Source organism: Stigmatopora argus, chromosome 4 (genome assembly GCF_051989625.1).
Source record: "Stigmatopora argus isolate UIUO_Sarg chromosome 4, RoL_Sarg_1.0, whole genome shotgun sequence".
Classification (NCBI taxonomy): domain Eukaryota; kingdom Metazoa; phylum Chordata; class Actinopteri; order Syngnathiformes; family Syngnathidae; genus Stigmatopora; species Stigmatopora argus.
Genome location: NC_135390.1, coordinates 7112436 through 7127934, shown reverse-complemented (window position 1 = coordinate 7127934; position 15499 = coordinate 7112436). Strand labels below are relative to the sequence as shown.

At 38.0% G+C, this 15499-nt stretch overlaps 2 protein-coding genes across 7 annotated transcripts in view; both read right to left on the bottom strand.

Annotated features, from left to right (window-relative positions):
- Positions 1–3453: 3453 nt before the first annotated feature.
- Positions 3454–9845, bottom strand: slc52a3-2b (solute carrier family 52 member 3-2b). Its single transcript, XM_077599512.1, has 4 exons — positions 9664–9845; positions 7007–8093; positions 6719–6842; positions 3454–4071 (listed from the first exon to the last, which is right to left on the bottom strand). The coding sequence occupies exons 2-4, from the start codon at positions 8044–8046 to the stop codon at positions 3859–3861; spliced, it is 1377 nt and encodes a 458-aa protein (XP_077455638.1). The 5' UTR covers positions 8047–8093; positions 9664–9845; the 3' UTR covers positions 3454–3858.
- An 811-nt stretch (positions 9846–10656) lies between these two features.
- Positions 10657–15499, bottom strand: part of macf1b (microtubule actin crosslinking factor 1b) — a 35059-nt gene continuing 30216 nt past the window's right edge. For 4 of the 6 annotated variants that reach the window (XM_077598906.1, XM_077598907.1, XM_077598905.1 and 1 more), the window contains 2 exons: positions 11879–11957; positions 10658–11299 (listed from right to left, as the gene is read on the bottom strand). In XM_077598906.1, coding sequence (XP_077455032.1) covers positions 11893–11957 — 65 coding nt within the window. In that variant the 3' untranslated portion in view covers positions 10658–11299; positions 11879–11892. Of the gene's footprint in view, positions 11300–11878; positions 11958–13822; positions 14709–15499 lie in introns of those variants that run through there. The other 2 variants (XM_077598909.1, XM_077598908.1) reach the window with 2 other exon arrangements.

Below are 15499 nucleotides of genomic sequence, written 5' to 3'. Positions count from 1 at the left end.
CACACACACATACAGACATAGGGCACAGGTAAAAGTCTAAAATGTGGTACAAAGTGGACGGCTTTCAGCCCTGGTAGAACGGGCTATTGCCGCCACCTGGCGGACAAACATGGGTATTACGTCTCCCATAATAACGGCCGCGGAGGGAACTATTTCAGCGGTGTAGGGTGCATTTTCATATGGTTTATTTATTTTAAGACGTTAATAAATCCTTTCCTTGTAATATTCTCTCAATGTTGTGTTTCCTCACATCTTTCATACAAAATTGGGACACTGACCAATTTTAAAGGGTTCAGTTGGTATTTGTGTGAGAACCGTGGAACAAATGAGAGAATTTACATATAAAGTACACCTCTACTTACATAGAATTTCATTCCAAACAAAGAAATACACTTTTTCACCAATTTAGTGTTGTACAAGTGTAATCGTTAGATTGCAGTCAGGTGATGGTTGTTTTAGCAACAACATAAATATAGTTACATTGTTTGTGCTGAATCGATTGGAACAAAAAAAACAGGACCCTTGGCGGCCCTGTAAAACCAGTTTGAGGACCCCTGATTTAATGTCTGCGCCTGGATGCTGTGTATCCATCTTCAGGTTTTTCAGTGATTACGAAATTATGATTAACCTTTATGTGTGCTTCTGTGTATGCCCTTGTAAACCAGTGACAGGAGGGAAAAGCAAGTACGGGTGACAAAAGTGCTCTACGGATTAAGTATGATTGATAAATTACTGAAATTAGTTATTTATAAAAATTACCTTACAAATCTCAAATGTAGTATTTATCGTACAAGTTTATGACCATAGTCAAGCAAAGCTGGCTGTTCTACTTACATTTATGAAAGAGTATAACATTTTTAATGGTTCAGTCAACATTAATTGGTAATCATTATCATATGCAATGACTGCAGTTGTTTTGTTTGTGCGTGCGTGTGTTTCAGCTGTCATCAGTCCGTCAAGGTAATGAACACTACTTTGGTCCAGCCTCCAACAGCTCTTTAAGGCATTATTCACGCCACAGAAGAGACACACTCAGGTATAGTACTCCTGCCTGAATGGTCCAGTGGATGATGGGTGGGCGGGGATGTTATTAGCAGTATTCATCTACAAGGCTCCCCAAGCTATACTATATTGAAACTGACCACAAGACAACCCTATCATCTTCAAAGATTACCTGTCTCCTGTACGCTATATGAATGTTTTATCATAAAAGCTTTTCTTTTTTCTTGTTGCTAAGTGCCTCCTTGAGTGTTTGCTTTCAACTTTTGATTACTTTATGTCTTGTTGCGAAGAAGAAGAAAGGCCTAGCCCATTTAAATATAATGGACCTAACGGGAAAGGTAATCTCCGATGGATTGGAACAATTAACGTGGAGGTGAAATTCAACAACACAGGTAGAAGGTTTAGACAAAGTTGAGAATTTAGTACTTTAAGCATGTTATTCACCTTGGACATTGGGAGTATTTGAGCAAAAAGGTAGAACGTCTCAATAACAGAAAAAAATAATCAAATATTATTTTCGTGTATAACGTGCATTTCTCTATAAAAGGCCTATTTTAAAACCATCAGGAGCCAATCCGTCCATTCACGTTTCTCAGTTTCATTTCCACAATGGCCTAGTTTCATTCTAAAATATATTGTTGAGTCATTTACGAAAAAAACATATTTTTGCAGTCATTTGGTCCAGACACTGGGGTTTCCAGTCCCAAGGCACTTACTTCCACCCCACCCACATTTCTTTGTAATTTTTTAGCAGACACTGCGTTGTGAGTGGGGAATGAACAATTGCCTAACAGCAGGCGAGACGTGATCGTTCCTGGCCATTTTACAAAATTCAATCATTCACAGTAGTATACTCTACTCCCATAACTACACATTAAATCACAGCATGAATGAGGATATTTATTCATGTGCTCAACATCCAATTGCCTAAAGGAGAGGGAGGAATTCAGAGGAAATCAGACATTACACAGGATACATAAAGTAAAAAGACAGGTAAATATAAAGTAAAATAACAGTGTACTTTAAAACCTTTTGCCTCTGATTACTTGCCGCACACATTTTTTTGACCGCTGTCTTGAATGTACTCAGTCACCTCTTTGCAAATCCTTCCAAACTGGTCTGCAGTATTTAAACAACACACACTATAAGTCATAGAAACTACTGGAATAGATAAGAGCCAACAGGTGATGTATGAGCCACACAGAGATGATGACCCCAGATGTTCACCAAGAACCTCTGGGATCTGAATCAGACACTGACTAATTATGACTTTCTCATTCTTAGCTGTCCCTATGGATTAAAGTAAAGATAAATGAACACACTACTCACACACACATGCACGCTGATTTAATGTGAGGGGGATACGATACAGACGGTGTATCATAGGCAGAAGCCCAGGCGACCCCGGAGCACAATCATATATAGTACGTATAGTGAGCAGTTCTTGGGCAATCCTTTGAGGCCACCAATTCTTTTTTCACCCCTCAATCTAGCAGCGACACCTAGTGTTCATTTTTTACAAGCGCATTTGACTCTTTGAGAGACAAAAACTACCAAGTATTCTCATGACATATCACCATATCGTTGACAGGTAGTGTTGACATTGCGCTTATTTTGTAACTTTAACCAGTACAATTTAACACATTATCATCAGGAATAATAATCAATTTAAAAGTTTGTTCGCATATTATATAAAATTGAACATTTATATTTGTTTGCATTCTGCAAAGCTTTCATTGCTCTCCCTTTATTTATTTATTTATATATATATATATATATATATATATATATATATATATATATATATATATATATATATATATATATATATATATATAAATAGTTTTGCTGAAAAAAAGACTAAGTCTTTATTTTAATGAAAAAAGATTACCCATTTACTTAACTACATAGTGTAGTGATCAGTCAAACGAGAGTGGGATTCGAACCCCAGCCTCCCACATGGCAGTCAGGTGAACAAACCTCATGAAGTGGCCACACTTAAATTAAATGTCTAGAAGTAAAAAACAAACACTAAAGTGCATGTCATCACAATGTTCATAATGTGCAATACTGTATTTTAAAGGCTTAAAGCCCAACCAAAAAATATTTACAGCTCCCCCCACTAACTAATGCACGTTATGATGAAAACAATGTGTTTTTTAAGTATGAATGCCCAATCAACACATATACATATATATATACACATATACATATATATATATACACATACATATATATATATACACATATACATATATATATACATATATATACACATATACATACATATATATACACATATACATATATATATACACATATACATACATATATATACACATATATATACACATATACATACATGTATATATATATATATATATACAATAGATAGATATGTGTGTGCATCATGCAGCAAAAATAGAAACAAAGAAAAATCATCATTTTCAATTGAGTTTCATTGTTTATTATTTCAGCAGCTTATCCCACTCAGTAACATTTACACAGCAGGCTGTAATATAAGGCAAACGGTCACAATGTACTCGTATGAAATCAAACAATCAGATAAAGCATCATATCTAGAAGTGCAAATTCAAAATAATATTTGTAACACTTTCATACTACTGTATGTTCACATGGGACAAAAAAAATGTAATGCAACTTAACAATGACATGTTTAGATCTGGTCTTGATTTTGTGGTCCTGACTCTTTCAGCACAAAAGACAGTGAAAAAAGTCATGTGTGGTACGTAATCCCTCCGCTCTGTTGTAGATGTTGGGATATGTAAGGCTCATCAATGAATATTCCCACTAGTACAAGTGCAAGTTGTATTTCTGCAGTGTCTGAAATATTTGTTACATGGGGCAGTTGGTGTTGCAGACATCCCCGGACTTAAAAAGCTCATAGACGCCTACCAGCGGAAACATGGAAAGGGCACCTACCATTGAGCCCAACTGGACCACTGCCCCACACCACACAAGGGCGCTATGGCCCTCATCCCTGAGAATTACTCCAATTATTACCTTTACGTACGACAAGGAGAGAACAAATAAGACCCAAGCCAGCACCTAAAGGAAACAACATGGGGAAAAAACAAAATAAGAATAACAATTAAGTTTGGGAAAGAGACAAAATTAAGTAAATAAACGGTATATTCAATAGAGTGCCTTGCAAAAGAATTTGGCCCCCTGGAACTTTTCAACCTTTGGCACATTTCAGGCTTCAAACATAAAGATATATTTTTTGTCAATAATCAACGAGTGGAACTAAATCTAGTGGATATTTTACTTTTTTAACAAATATAAAAACTAAAAGTGGGTAGTGCAATATTATTCGGCCCCTTTACTTTCAATGCAGCAAACTCACTCCAGAAGTTCAGGGAGGGTCTCTGAATGATCCAATGTTGAGAGAGGATGATAAATAGAATCGACCTGTGTGTAATCATGTCTCTGTATAAATGCATTTGCTCCGTGATAGTCTAAAGCACATGTGTCAAAGTGGCAGCCCAGGGGCCAAATCTGGCCCGCCGCATCATTTTGTGTGGCCCGGGAAAGTAAATCATGAGTGCCGACTTTCTGTTTTAGGATCAAATCAAAATGAAGAGTATAGATGTATATTAAATTTCCTGATTTTCCCCCTTTTAAATCAATAATTGTAATTTTTAAATCAATTTTTCTGTGTTTTTAGTTCAAAAATCATTTTGTAAAATCTAAAAATATATTTAAAAAAAGCCCAAATAAACATTGTTTTAGATCTATAAAAAACTGAATATTCAGGGATTTTAATCCAGTTCTTTTAATCCATTTATAAAAAGTCTATCTAAGTTTATCTAAAATGGTCCGGCCCACATGAAATCGAGTTGACGTTAACGCGGCCCGCGAACCAACCCAAGTCTGACACCCCTGGTTTAAAGGTACTGTTTAAAGTGCAGAGAGCATCATGAAGACCAAGGAACACACCAGGTAGGTCCAATATACTGTTGTGGAGAAATGTAAAGATATAAAAAGATTTCCCAAGCTTTAAACATCTCTAGGAGAACTGTGCTCATATTGAAATGGAAGGCGTATCAGACTACTGCAAATCTACCAAGACCTCTGCCGTCCCTCTAAACTTTCACCCCGAACAAGGAGGAGAATGATCAGCTGATTCCATGATCACTCTGTATGAACTGAATAGATGTACAGGTGAGGTGGGAGAGTCTGTCCATAGGACATCAGTCAGTCTTACACTACAAATTTACATAAACTATATGGGAGAGTGGCAAGAAGAAAGCCACTTCTCAAAGATATACATAAAATGTATCATTTAAAGTTTGCTACAAGCCACCCGGGAGACACAGCAAACATGTGGAAAAAGGTGCTCTGGTCAGAAGAAACCAAAATCTCACTTTTTGGCCGCAATGCAAACCGATCTGTTGGGCGTACAAGCAACACTGCTCATGACCCTGAACACAACATCCACACTGCTAAATATGTTGGTGGCAGCCTAATGGTTTGGCCCTGCTTTTGTTTCTTCAGGAGCGACAGTAAAGATGGTTAAAATTGATGGGAAGATGAATGGAGCCAAATACAGGACCATTCTGGAAGAAAAACCTTTTGGAGTCTGGCAAAAACCTGAGACTTGGACAGAAATTGTGGTATGCTGGAAGCACGGCAGCAGACAGAAAGGCCATACCGGAGTGATCAACAACGCCCAGAAGATCATCGGCTGCTCTTTGCCCTCACTGGAAGACATTGCCAGCCCTCGCTACCTCAGCAGAGCCAGGAACATTGTCAGGGACCCATACCACCCTGGTCACAACCTGTTCCAGCTGCTGCCCTCTGGCAGACGCTACAGGTCTCACAAAGCACGGACAAATAGACTAAAGGACAGTTTTTTTCCCACAGCGATCAGGACTCTGAAATTGCGTTAGCACGACACACAATCCCTTCTGTGCAATAACTTCGGGGTGTGCAATAACAATGTGCAATATTCTAGAATTTACCTTAACAGGATGTGACTTTATATTTTCATATTACTTATTTATGTTCTTTTACTGGGAAAACACACTTTGTGTAGTAGCACCACCAATTTCGTTATACGCAGCTGTGTATGATGACAATAAAGGCTTTTGAATTTGGATCCAAGATGGCGGCACGCGTGGGTGCAGCGGCTCTTTGCTCGCAATAACTATGTGCATTTGGGAATAACTATGTGCAATATCTTAGATTGTGCAATATTTTAGAATTTATCTTGCCAGGATGTGACTTTTTATATTTTTTAATTACTTAATTATGTTTTTACTGGGAAAACACACTTTGTGGAGTAGCACCACCAATTTTGTTATACGCAGCTGTGTATGATGGCAATAAAGGCTTTATATTGAGGATTTTTTTTTTAATTACTTTTCAGGAACATGCTGGCATGGTGAGGGTGCAGCGCAAACATTAATTTTCGGTGACACTTTTTTTAAAAAGAACTAATTCAGAAGTTAATTTCCTTTATGTTTGCAAGACTGTGGATAGCTACACTAAGGCAGGGGTGGAGTCAGCTTTCCTCTAGGGCTTGTCACGTCGACATTTCGTGGTTCAACGAAATCTAGCGACGTCAGTAGTATGAAAAAATAAACTCATTTTTTCCCACCTCAATTTTCAGGCACCTTGTGCTATTAGATATATCACAAAAGACTGCAATGTTCTCGTGTTAAAAAGGTTGAGTGTTATGAAATAATCTTACTATAACAACAGTTCCAGATGTACTGTGGACCAGTAAAGGACAAGGACTCAATGCCGCCATGGCCATGATGTAGCTTCCAAATCCAGTCCCAAACACCGTCAGAACACACATGAAGATGAGTGACCTAAAAGTTAAAAGCATACAACTCATTAAATAACATGATTAAGTATACAGGTACATAGTATGCCTTCTCGCCTTAGATATGGTACATGGCATTACAGAAATGTTTTCAGCCTTTGACTAGCTTGTGTTTGAGAATTAGTAGAATACTAAATTAGTCACACGTACCTAATAGGCTTAAACATGGCAATGAAACAGGCCAGTGGGTTGGCGACGGCTGCCATTGTGGCAGCAAGATGATAGGCCTGGTTCCCATAAGGCAGACAGGAGTAGGACTGCACTGATGGTAGCACTGCGTTGGTAAGAGAATTCACCCAGGCGAGTACAAGAAAAATAAAAGCCACCTCAGCATTACTGTATGTGCCCCTGCCAAAGGAGCTCCGAGGTGCTCTCCTTGCAGAACCAAAGGGATTTAACATTGGCTTTTGCTCTGGTGTTTGGGGGTGCAGAGAGAAAGCTTGCTCTCTCTTTCCTGGTGTCAGGTCTTGGTCTTCCCTGAAATACGAGTCATCTTTCTTCTTCCGTGCAACGGCTGGGTGATGGTTGAGCAGGATAAAGGCAATCAAGCAAATAACCATCATCGCACTGAGGAATAAGAAGAACGCCTGAGCAGAGAATTTTGCTGGTTGATAGATTGCTTGGAGTTTGTCAGGGTCAACAGTGGAATTGGCAAGTGTTTTGTTCAAAGAAACAGTCAAAGTGCTATTATGACACCTGACTACACCAACACCTTGAATAAGAGCCGCCAGTGCAGGAACCAGGCCACTGAGGCCTTCGCCAACAAAGTAACTGGTGAGGTACTGGGGGCACAGGCGCATCATGAATGGCAAAAAGGTGACAGAGGAGGTACAGTCCACCACCGAGAGCAGGAAGCATAATATCAAGAGGGGCACACTGTGAGGGCTGCCAGCTATTGTCACAGTGTGCTTCCAGAAGAAAGCCAAAAGGAATGTGGCAATGATTCCCAACACAGCAATGCAGTAGACAACGGGCCTCTCGTCCAGCACTCCAGGACGAAAATGGTGCATTAAGGTGACGACGAGGGGGCCAATGTTGGCTGTCTGAATGAGTACCGTCAGGTAGGATGGCAGGGCCCAAAGCTCAGGGATCTGTGGTACGATTAGCGGGAGCTCCACCCACATTCCATTGATGGCTACCCAGGAACCCATGCCAAACAGACAGGCGAGTATGTGAGTCAGCAGCGACATGATGACAGTGTTGAGGATGTAAATGAGGAAATGTAGAAGTGATCAATCTGAAACACACGAACAAAGGAAAGTTTGTTTAGGTGGTTATGAAAAAAAGATCACAATGTTGAAAAACTTGCTTTAATTCATGAAAAAAAGGCAATTTGCCTGAAAAATATATGAATCTGTTGCATCTGTTTTTTGTCTCTCAACTCAACTTGATGGTAAAAACAGCATTACCCAAATTTGGCCCCAGGCAAGCTGGCATATGATTTTTTTTCCTGGTAAAAGCATAGTACTGCAGCGTTACCCAAATTTGGCCCCAGGCAAGCTGGGATATGATTTTTTCCTGGTAAAAACATAGCACTGCAGCATTACCGAAATTTGGCCCCAGGCAAGCTGGGATATGATTTTTTCCACCCCACAACCATCATGAGTAAAACCACCATAGAATTGAGGATCAATAGTTTTATTATAATTCAGAAAACTGTTTTAATAACTGCTTCAAGACGATTTAAAAAAAGGCTTAGTTGGTGTGGCCATAGTCATATTCATCATTACTTGTTATGAGATCAGATACCAATTGCATGTAAAATAGCTGATAAAAAGATTCATGAATAATTATATAGCTACTGCAGGAGAAACAGCTTAAAAATGCAAGCAGTTTAGTTAGTTATGTAGGTTTTTTTTAAAATAAAAATTGAGGTAAATATGCTCTAGCCAGATTTATTTTTATAACCCTTAACTAGAGTCACAGAGGGCTTCACAGGTGCAGTTGACAAAAATATTACCCCCTAGGCTTCCAAAGCTTTAGAAAGTTAATACCCAGATTTAAAACTTATGTAGATACAGAAGTATGACCTTACAAATGTAAATTTATGTTTCAAAAGCATCCACTATCACAGAATTGAAACCATTCGGCAATTAGATGTAGGACAAAATGTTGCTCTAGTGATGCAGAAGATTGCTATATTTTACTAATTGATGCCAATCATAATCAGTTTTTATACAGGAAGCAATTACTTTCACACATATTCCACAGCTGGGATATGGTTTGTTGTATTGACCTTAGTTAAGATGATAATCAGCATGTAAAAGTACATTTTTATGTATACTTTGGGTTGCCTGTGTAAGACGAAAGCATTTGATTGTGGTCTATAAGCAAATGATATTATATATAATAGGTAAATCGAGACTTCCTCAATTGACCTTGTCCTCCTCTGGTGAAGGATGCCATGAACTTTAACACACTAACACACTGCTCCCATAAAAGCTCAACATGGATGCCAATATTTGTAAACGCGCAATCCTCGATGATGTTAAATGCATCAAGTTCCACTCAAACTAAAGAAAATTCAGAATCAAAAGCAATATTATGACAAAGTCATATTTTCATTGATTTTCAACAGAGCTTATCCTTGTCAGGATCGCGGTGTTCTGGAGCCACCGGGCGGCAAAGTCATATATATATGTTTAAAATACAATAATAATAACAGCATGTAACTGCCTGACCATATCCCAATATCTTCCTCCCTCCTCATATTACTGTATTATTATTATTATATTATTATACAGTTGACATTGCGATCATCCAACTGTGAACTAGTACATTATATATCGAAAAACCTGTTCTCTTACCGTGCGCTCACACGGACCTCTCCTCCCGACATCCAAAAGCAAACCTATTATAAAGACTCGTTACGGTCTTTTACATAATTCCAAAACGTTTTCTTGTGTTTGTGTATAGGCGCGCGCGAGCGTGTGCGTTTATTTTGCGTGGATGCGTTCGCGTGCTTCTACGGCCGGCTTTTAATATACTACTACTTCCGGGCGGTTGACCCCACCGAGAATTGCGCATGCGTACATGGCCACCCAGCCGCCTTTGGGAGCTAAGATTTTAGCCGACGGCTAATTTCCATCTTTAGTCCCTTGTGTAGTTTAGATCTGCCACATCTCATCAAATTTTCTGAACCGCTTTATCCTCATTCGGGTCATGGGGGTGCTGGAGCCTATCCCAGCTGACAGAGGCAGGGGACAACCTGAATCGGTGGCCAGCCGATCGCTGGGCACAAGGAGACGGACAACCATACACACTCACCCTAGGTGCAATTTAGAATGCCCAATCAGCCTACTAGCATGCTTTTTGAATGTAGGAGGAAACCGGAGTACCCGGAGGAAACCCACGCAGGCTGGGGAGAACATGCAAACTCCACACAGGTGGACGTGACCTTGATTTGAACCTAGGACCCTAGAGCTGTGAGGCTGACGCGCTAACCACTCGCCTCACCGGGCTGCTAGAGCTTGACTGAACTTGTAAAAGTAAAATATCTGACTAACAAGTATAATTAAAATTTTATACACCGATAGATGGGACAATGTATGTAAATTTCAAATTTCTAGATTTAACGTTTCTTAGTGAGCCCGATGGACTGAGTGGTTAGTGTGTTGGGCTCGCAGCTCTGGGGTTCTGGGTTCAAATCCAGGTCATTTCCATCTGTGTGGAGTCTGTGTGGGTTTCCTCCAGGTACTCCAGTTTCCTCCCACATTCCAAAAAGGCTGATTGGACACTCTACATTGCGATTGGCTGGCCAGTGATTCAAGATTGGCTCCAGCACCTTCCGCGACCCCATGAAAAAAATATATTTTTTCCCCAGGCGTCAGTAACTGAATTTTACAATTTCATATTTTCTGTCACATTTAGAATGCAACTTCATTTGTTGGTCCTGTCCAGAGTTATTGCAAATAATGTACTTTAATTGTCCATGATAAAAAATGTTTTGTTACATTAAACAAAACGTTTTATTGTGGTTCAAGTCAATTAAATCATGATATAATATGTAGGGATATAATTATGTTACATCATATCTTGACATTGTACTTTAACATAATACAGTACATAAATATCTTATTTAAGTCTTGATACAGATTAAACATCGGTTTCCAATTATTTACCAACAATGTTATGGTGGTGATAATAAATAAGAATAATTTCAATATTTTGTTGTTGTTTTGTATGGATTCCAAGAGAGATCAAATATCACCTACCTGCTAATGAAAATAAAAATCCTGAGCCAGCTATAGTTGGAGATTTTACACCCGTGGAAGAAAGAAAGGTACTGACAGCAAATCTGGAGTGCCCTTTTGTTGCTCCGGTCGAGTATACATTATTCACTTTGATTCTGGAGTTTAACTCATTTGGATGTTGTCATGTGACTTACCGAAGCCTGAGCCAAGAGTATAGCCTGGGAACAAAAGTCTGAAGAAACATGCCCGGCTGGAGGAAGAGAACAAGGGTAGGGGAGGTTTTAAAGAAAAAAGGGATGGACTAAAATATAGTGTTAGAGAGAATGTCACTAAAACAATTAAGACTTTACATGCTGCACAAATAATTGTATGAGTACATGTGTGCATATAGTGAATGGATCAAAATGTATATACTATGTTGTGTATATTTAACTCCAAGGATAAACTCAGATTACCCTTCAAATTTTTGGGATAACCCAGTTTTGTGTTTTCCATGAAAAGTCACTATTTTTTCAAATGAGTTACAAAATGAATCCAAATTATAGTCAAGACAGTGACAAAAAAATGTTTTTTTAAGAATACTATTCTCTCCTTTAAACTTTTCTTTCAACAAAGAATGCTCAATTTGCATTAATTAAGCATTACAGACCATTGGCATTTTTGCTGTTAATTTACTAAAGAAAGCGGATGATATTCCACCGCCCTGATTGGCTTGATTGAGCTTTTTTTTTTTGCGCACCACGCGATGAACCTGCTCCCACACCATTTCAATAGGGTTAAAATCTCATGTCTTTGACATTTGATATTTTATTACAGATAGAATACCTACCATCTAACTGCTCCTTAGGTAATTCTTGCATAATTTGGAGATGTGCTTTGGGTCATTGTACAGCTGTAGGATGTTAATTCTAGAGAAAGAACAAAAAACAGAAACAAAATAATGATTAAAAAAATTCCTTCAACATCTTATCTAGATTATAATTTCTATTCATTTTGCAAAAAAAAAGTGACTTTTCACTTTTCATTGATAATACACGTCTGGGTGACCCCAAACCTTTGAATGTTAGTGAAAGTAATGGTACAGAAATGGTAGCAAAGTGGCTTGTTAGATTTATATTCATTTGTTTAATTTCCGGGCAGCCCGGTGGATTGAGTGGTTAGCTCCTCAGCCTCACAGCTCTGGGGTCCTGGGTTCAAATCCAGGTCGGTCCACCTGTGTGGAGTTTGCATGTTCTCCCCTGCGTGGATTTTCTCTGGGTACTCCAGTTTCCTCTCACATTCCAAAGACATGAATGGTAGGCTGATTGAACACTCTAAATTGCCCCTAGGTATGTGTGTGAGCGTGAACGGTTGTTTGTCTCTTTGTGCCCTGCGATTGGCTGGCCACCAATTCAGGGTGTCCCCTGCCTCTGGCCCAAAGTCAGCTTGGACAGGCTCCAGCCCCCTCCGCGACCCTTGAGGATAAAACGGTTCAGAAAATGAGATGAGAGTATTATATCATAGGTTTTTGGGGGTTTGTAAGGGGAATCATAATCATTTATAAGGGCAGTTATCGGCAGAGGTTGACAGGTATGATACATATTCAAGAACTGGTTCACATGCTAGCTCGAATATACTGCTAAAACTTAGGTGCAGGGTGCTGTTGTGACCTCGGGTCATTGTCAGTATTTTCATAGAACAGTCCACTGCTTTCTTTGTGAAAAATGCTGTACTGTGTTCAAAATACTATGACTGTTTTCAGCACAGTATGTCGGCCGTTTTGGTTATTGTTTTTAACAGCAGGCGGGAAAACTGATCAGAGGATTAACAGATGTATTTTTTTGCCAATGAAACTGTACCGCTTCACACAAGGTAAAATACAAAACAGAGGCTTAAATAAAGTATTTATGGCCAACATTTTCCGATCCAATGATTACCATCATTACCACCACAGTACAAGCAGCAGTAAAATTTTGATTATTCACATGTTGAATCTGTCAAACAAACATATTCACAAATTGAATCATACGTTTAAGGAAATTAATAGAATCAACCTGTGTATTTAATAACAAATGCATTTAATGGTACACTTAGACGGAAAAGAAGAGGTCTCCAAAAAGGATATCGTAGAGTGCTGGGTACAAAAATATAAACAGTAGTTCAATTTAAGGGTGCATAGTCATTTAGGTAAAATGTTTTGTTTTTTTCCTCACCAAAATTTATATACCAATGCAAAGAAATTGACACAAGGGGGTATTCGTCTCTAGAAAGTACTATTCAATGCGCTAAAAATATTTAATGAATAAAAATTTAAACTGCATAGACCAAATGTAACTCTAGTGATTCAACCCCTGGCTTTTAATGTCAGAGATAATAAACCAGAAGAAAAACACGGTGCATTCATGTTTAGGACTAACAAAGATGGCACAAAGCTCTACATACAAGTAGCGTTAACATTAACCACTTATTTTAGTAGCAGAGCCTGATAGTTGACCCCAGGGAAATTTTATTTCATGCCACTTCAGGGTAAAGTCCTGTAGTACCCTTAATCTTCCTCAAATGAAGACTAAATCTATGGGTAATTTTTTCCCCTTTGCATTAAAGGAAGAAAAAGGAGAAACAAAATACATGTTTAGTCATTTTTTTAACTAGTCAACCAAAAACAAATAGTTACATTTCCAAATTATCTGTAGCAGTAGAGTGAGCGGATTAACAATATGCACAAAACTATTAGTTTTATATTTTATGTATCTCATAACTACCACATTTCTTGTGTAATAATCGAACAATTAAGTAGTATGGAAGAAAGTGCTTTATATGTAGTAAACAATGAAATACAGATACCTTACTGCAGTTAAAAAAGAAATATCCTATCGATACTTTCACAGCAATTTTCCATTAAAAGAAATACATTAAAAAATCCTGACAAACGATTCAGCTTGTAAAAATGGCATTGTATTTATCAGATACAAAAATTTCAAGATTTGAACTATCCTAAAAATGTAGAGCATTAAACAATACACAATTACTTACAATCATGGCATCAAAAACCGTCAAAGAAGCTAAACTGTGGCCCTGCCAACAAGATCATCTTCGCAGCATAAAATAACTGACATCCTAAAATTGAAGAGAAACATTGGAGTCTCTCATACTCAGCCATTTTGGTTTTTGTATTTTTTGGATACTCAGTGAGGAACATAAAGGAACACAATTTTGTTTTTTGCCAACCACCGAACATTAATCCCATACTTTGTAGATATTAACCAAGCAGTTGATATCCACTTTTACTGTAAAAAAATATTTTGTCTGGTTCTACTAGTATTTCATTCATAATATTGCTAACAGCTGCTCAAAATGTGATCATGCATTACATTACATTCATAAAACGATTCGGTATGCAATTACTGTATGATTTTTTTTATGTGATAATGTTCTTTTTTCAGACTTAAAGACAGTTTGAATGTCTTTACTTTCCCAGAGAAACCCCAAAGTTCCAAATATTTCTCTTTATTGACCTTCACTTCAATATCAGCTTCTTGTCTTTGCTCTCACAGCCCTTTTATCGCAACATTCTTACTTATCACCTTGTTTACAATTAAGGGCCAAAATGTTGTTTGGGTTTAGTGCACACAAGTCTGTCGCCAGATGCAGTCAAGGGGGGAGTAGCATCTCAGCTTCTTCTGGAGGGTGAACAAGAGTGAAAACAAAGTCATGCATTGAAAATGAAATACATGCTCTTTAAACAGACTCTGTTAATGAAGGAAAAAAATATAAGGGTCACAGATATTTTAATAAATTCATGAAATTGAGTAGAATTCAACTAATAGTAACCTGAAATCGATTTTGAATTGTTCTGAGACAAATTTTTTGAATTGAAACCTAATGAAACAGAAAAAATAAAATAAACAACATTTGATAGTATCCCTGGAAGAAAAAAAATTGAATGTTATTTGACCATGACCAACATGTGTCCTTTCATTAGGTAAGAGATTTCTTAAAACTAATAATCAATCATTGTGCCTCACGTCAGTATCCAGCATTGTTTTTTTAGTCAATATAGAATTCATTGGAGACAACCAGGGAGTACTGGGACTGCATGTTAGACTGGAAACATGCTAAAAGGCATTTTGACAAGGAACAAAGCTTCTGGGAGAATGCTCTTGGGAAAAAAAGTGGAACTTTCTGGCAATAGACATTGGCCATACATTCAAAGAATGAAACATAAAGAAAGGAAAATTCCCTAATGTGGAAAAACATGGAGAAGACTAATTTTCTGGGCTTGTTTGTTTAATCAGTCATGAGGTGTCTTGAAATATTTCTTAAATTTGATCATGTTGCAATGAAATCTCAAGAATATCACACTATTCCAAGGAGAAATGTGATGCTCACTGTCAAACGGCCTACTTTCAGTCACAGGTTTTGGAGCTTGCTACAACATAATGGCCCATAGAACTGCTTTAAACCCCAATAA

Coding starts and splice junctions, on each gene's coding strand:
- slc52a3-2b (XM_077599512.1), bottom strand. CDS start 8,046: ATGTCGCTGCTGACTCACATACTCGCCTGTCTGTTTGGCATGGGTTCC. Junction 6,843..7,006: donor GCCATGTTTAAGCCTATTAG/GTACGTGTGACT, acceptor TTTAACTTTTAG/GTCACTCATCTTCATGTGTG. Junction 4,072..6,718: donor CATCTGGAACTGTTGTTATA/GTAAGATTATTT, acceptor TGTTTCCTTTAG/GTGCTGGCTTGGGTCTTATT.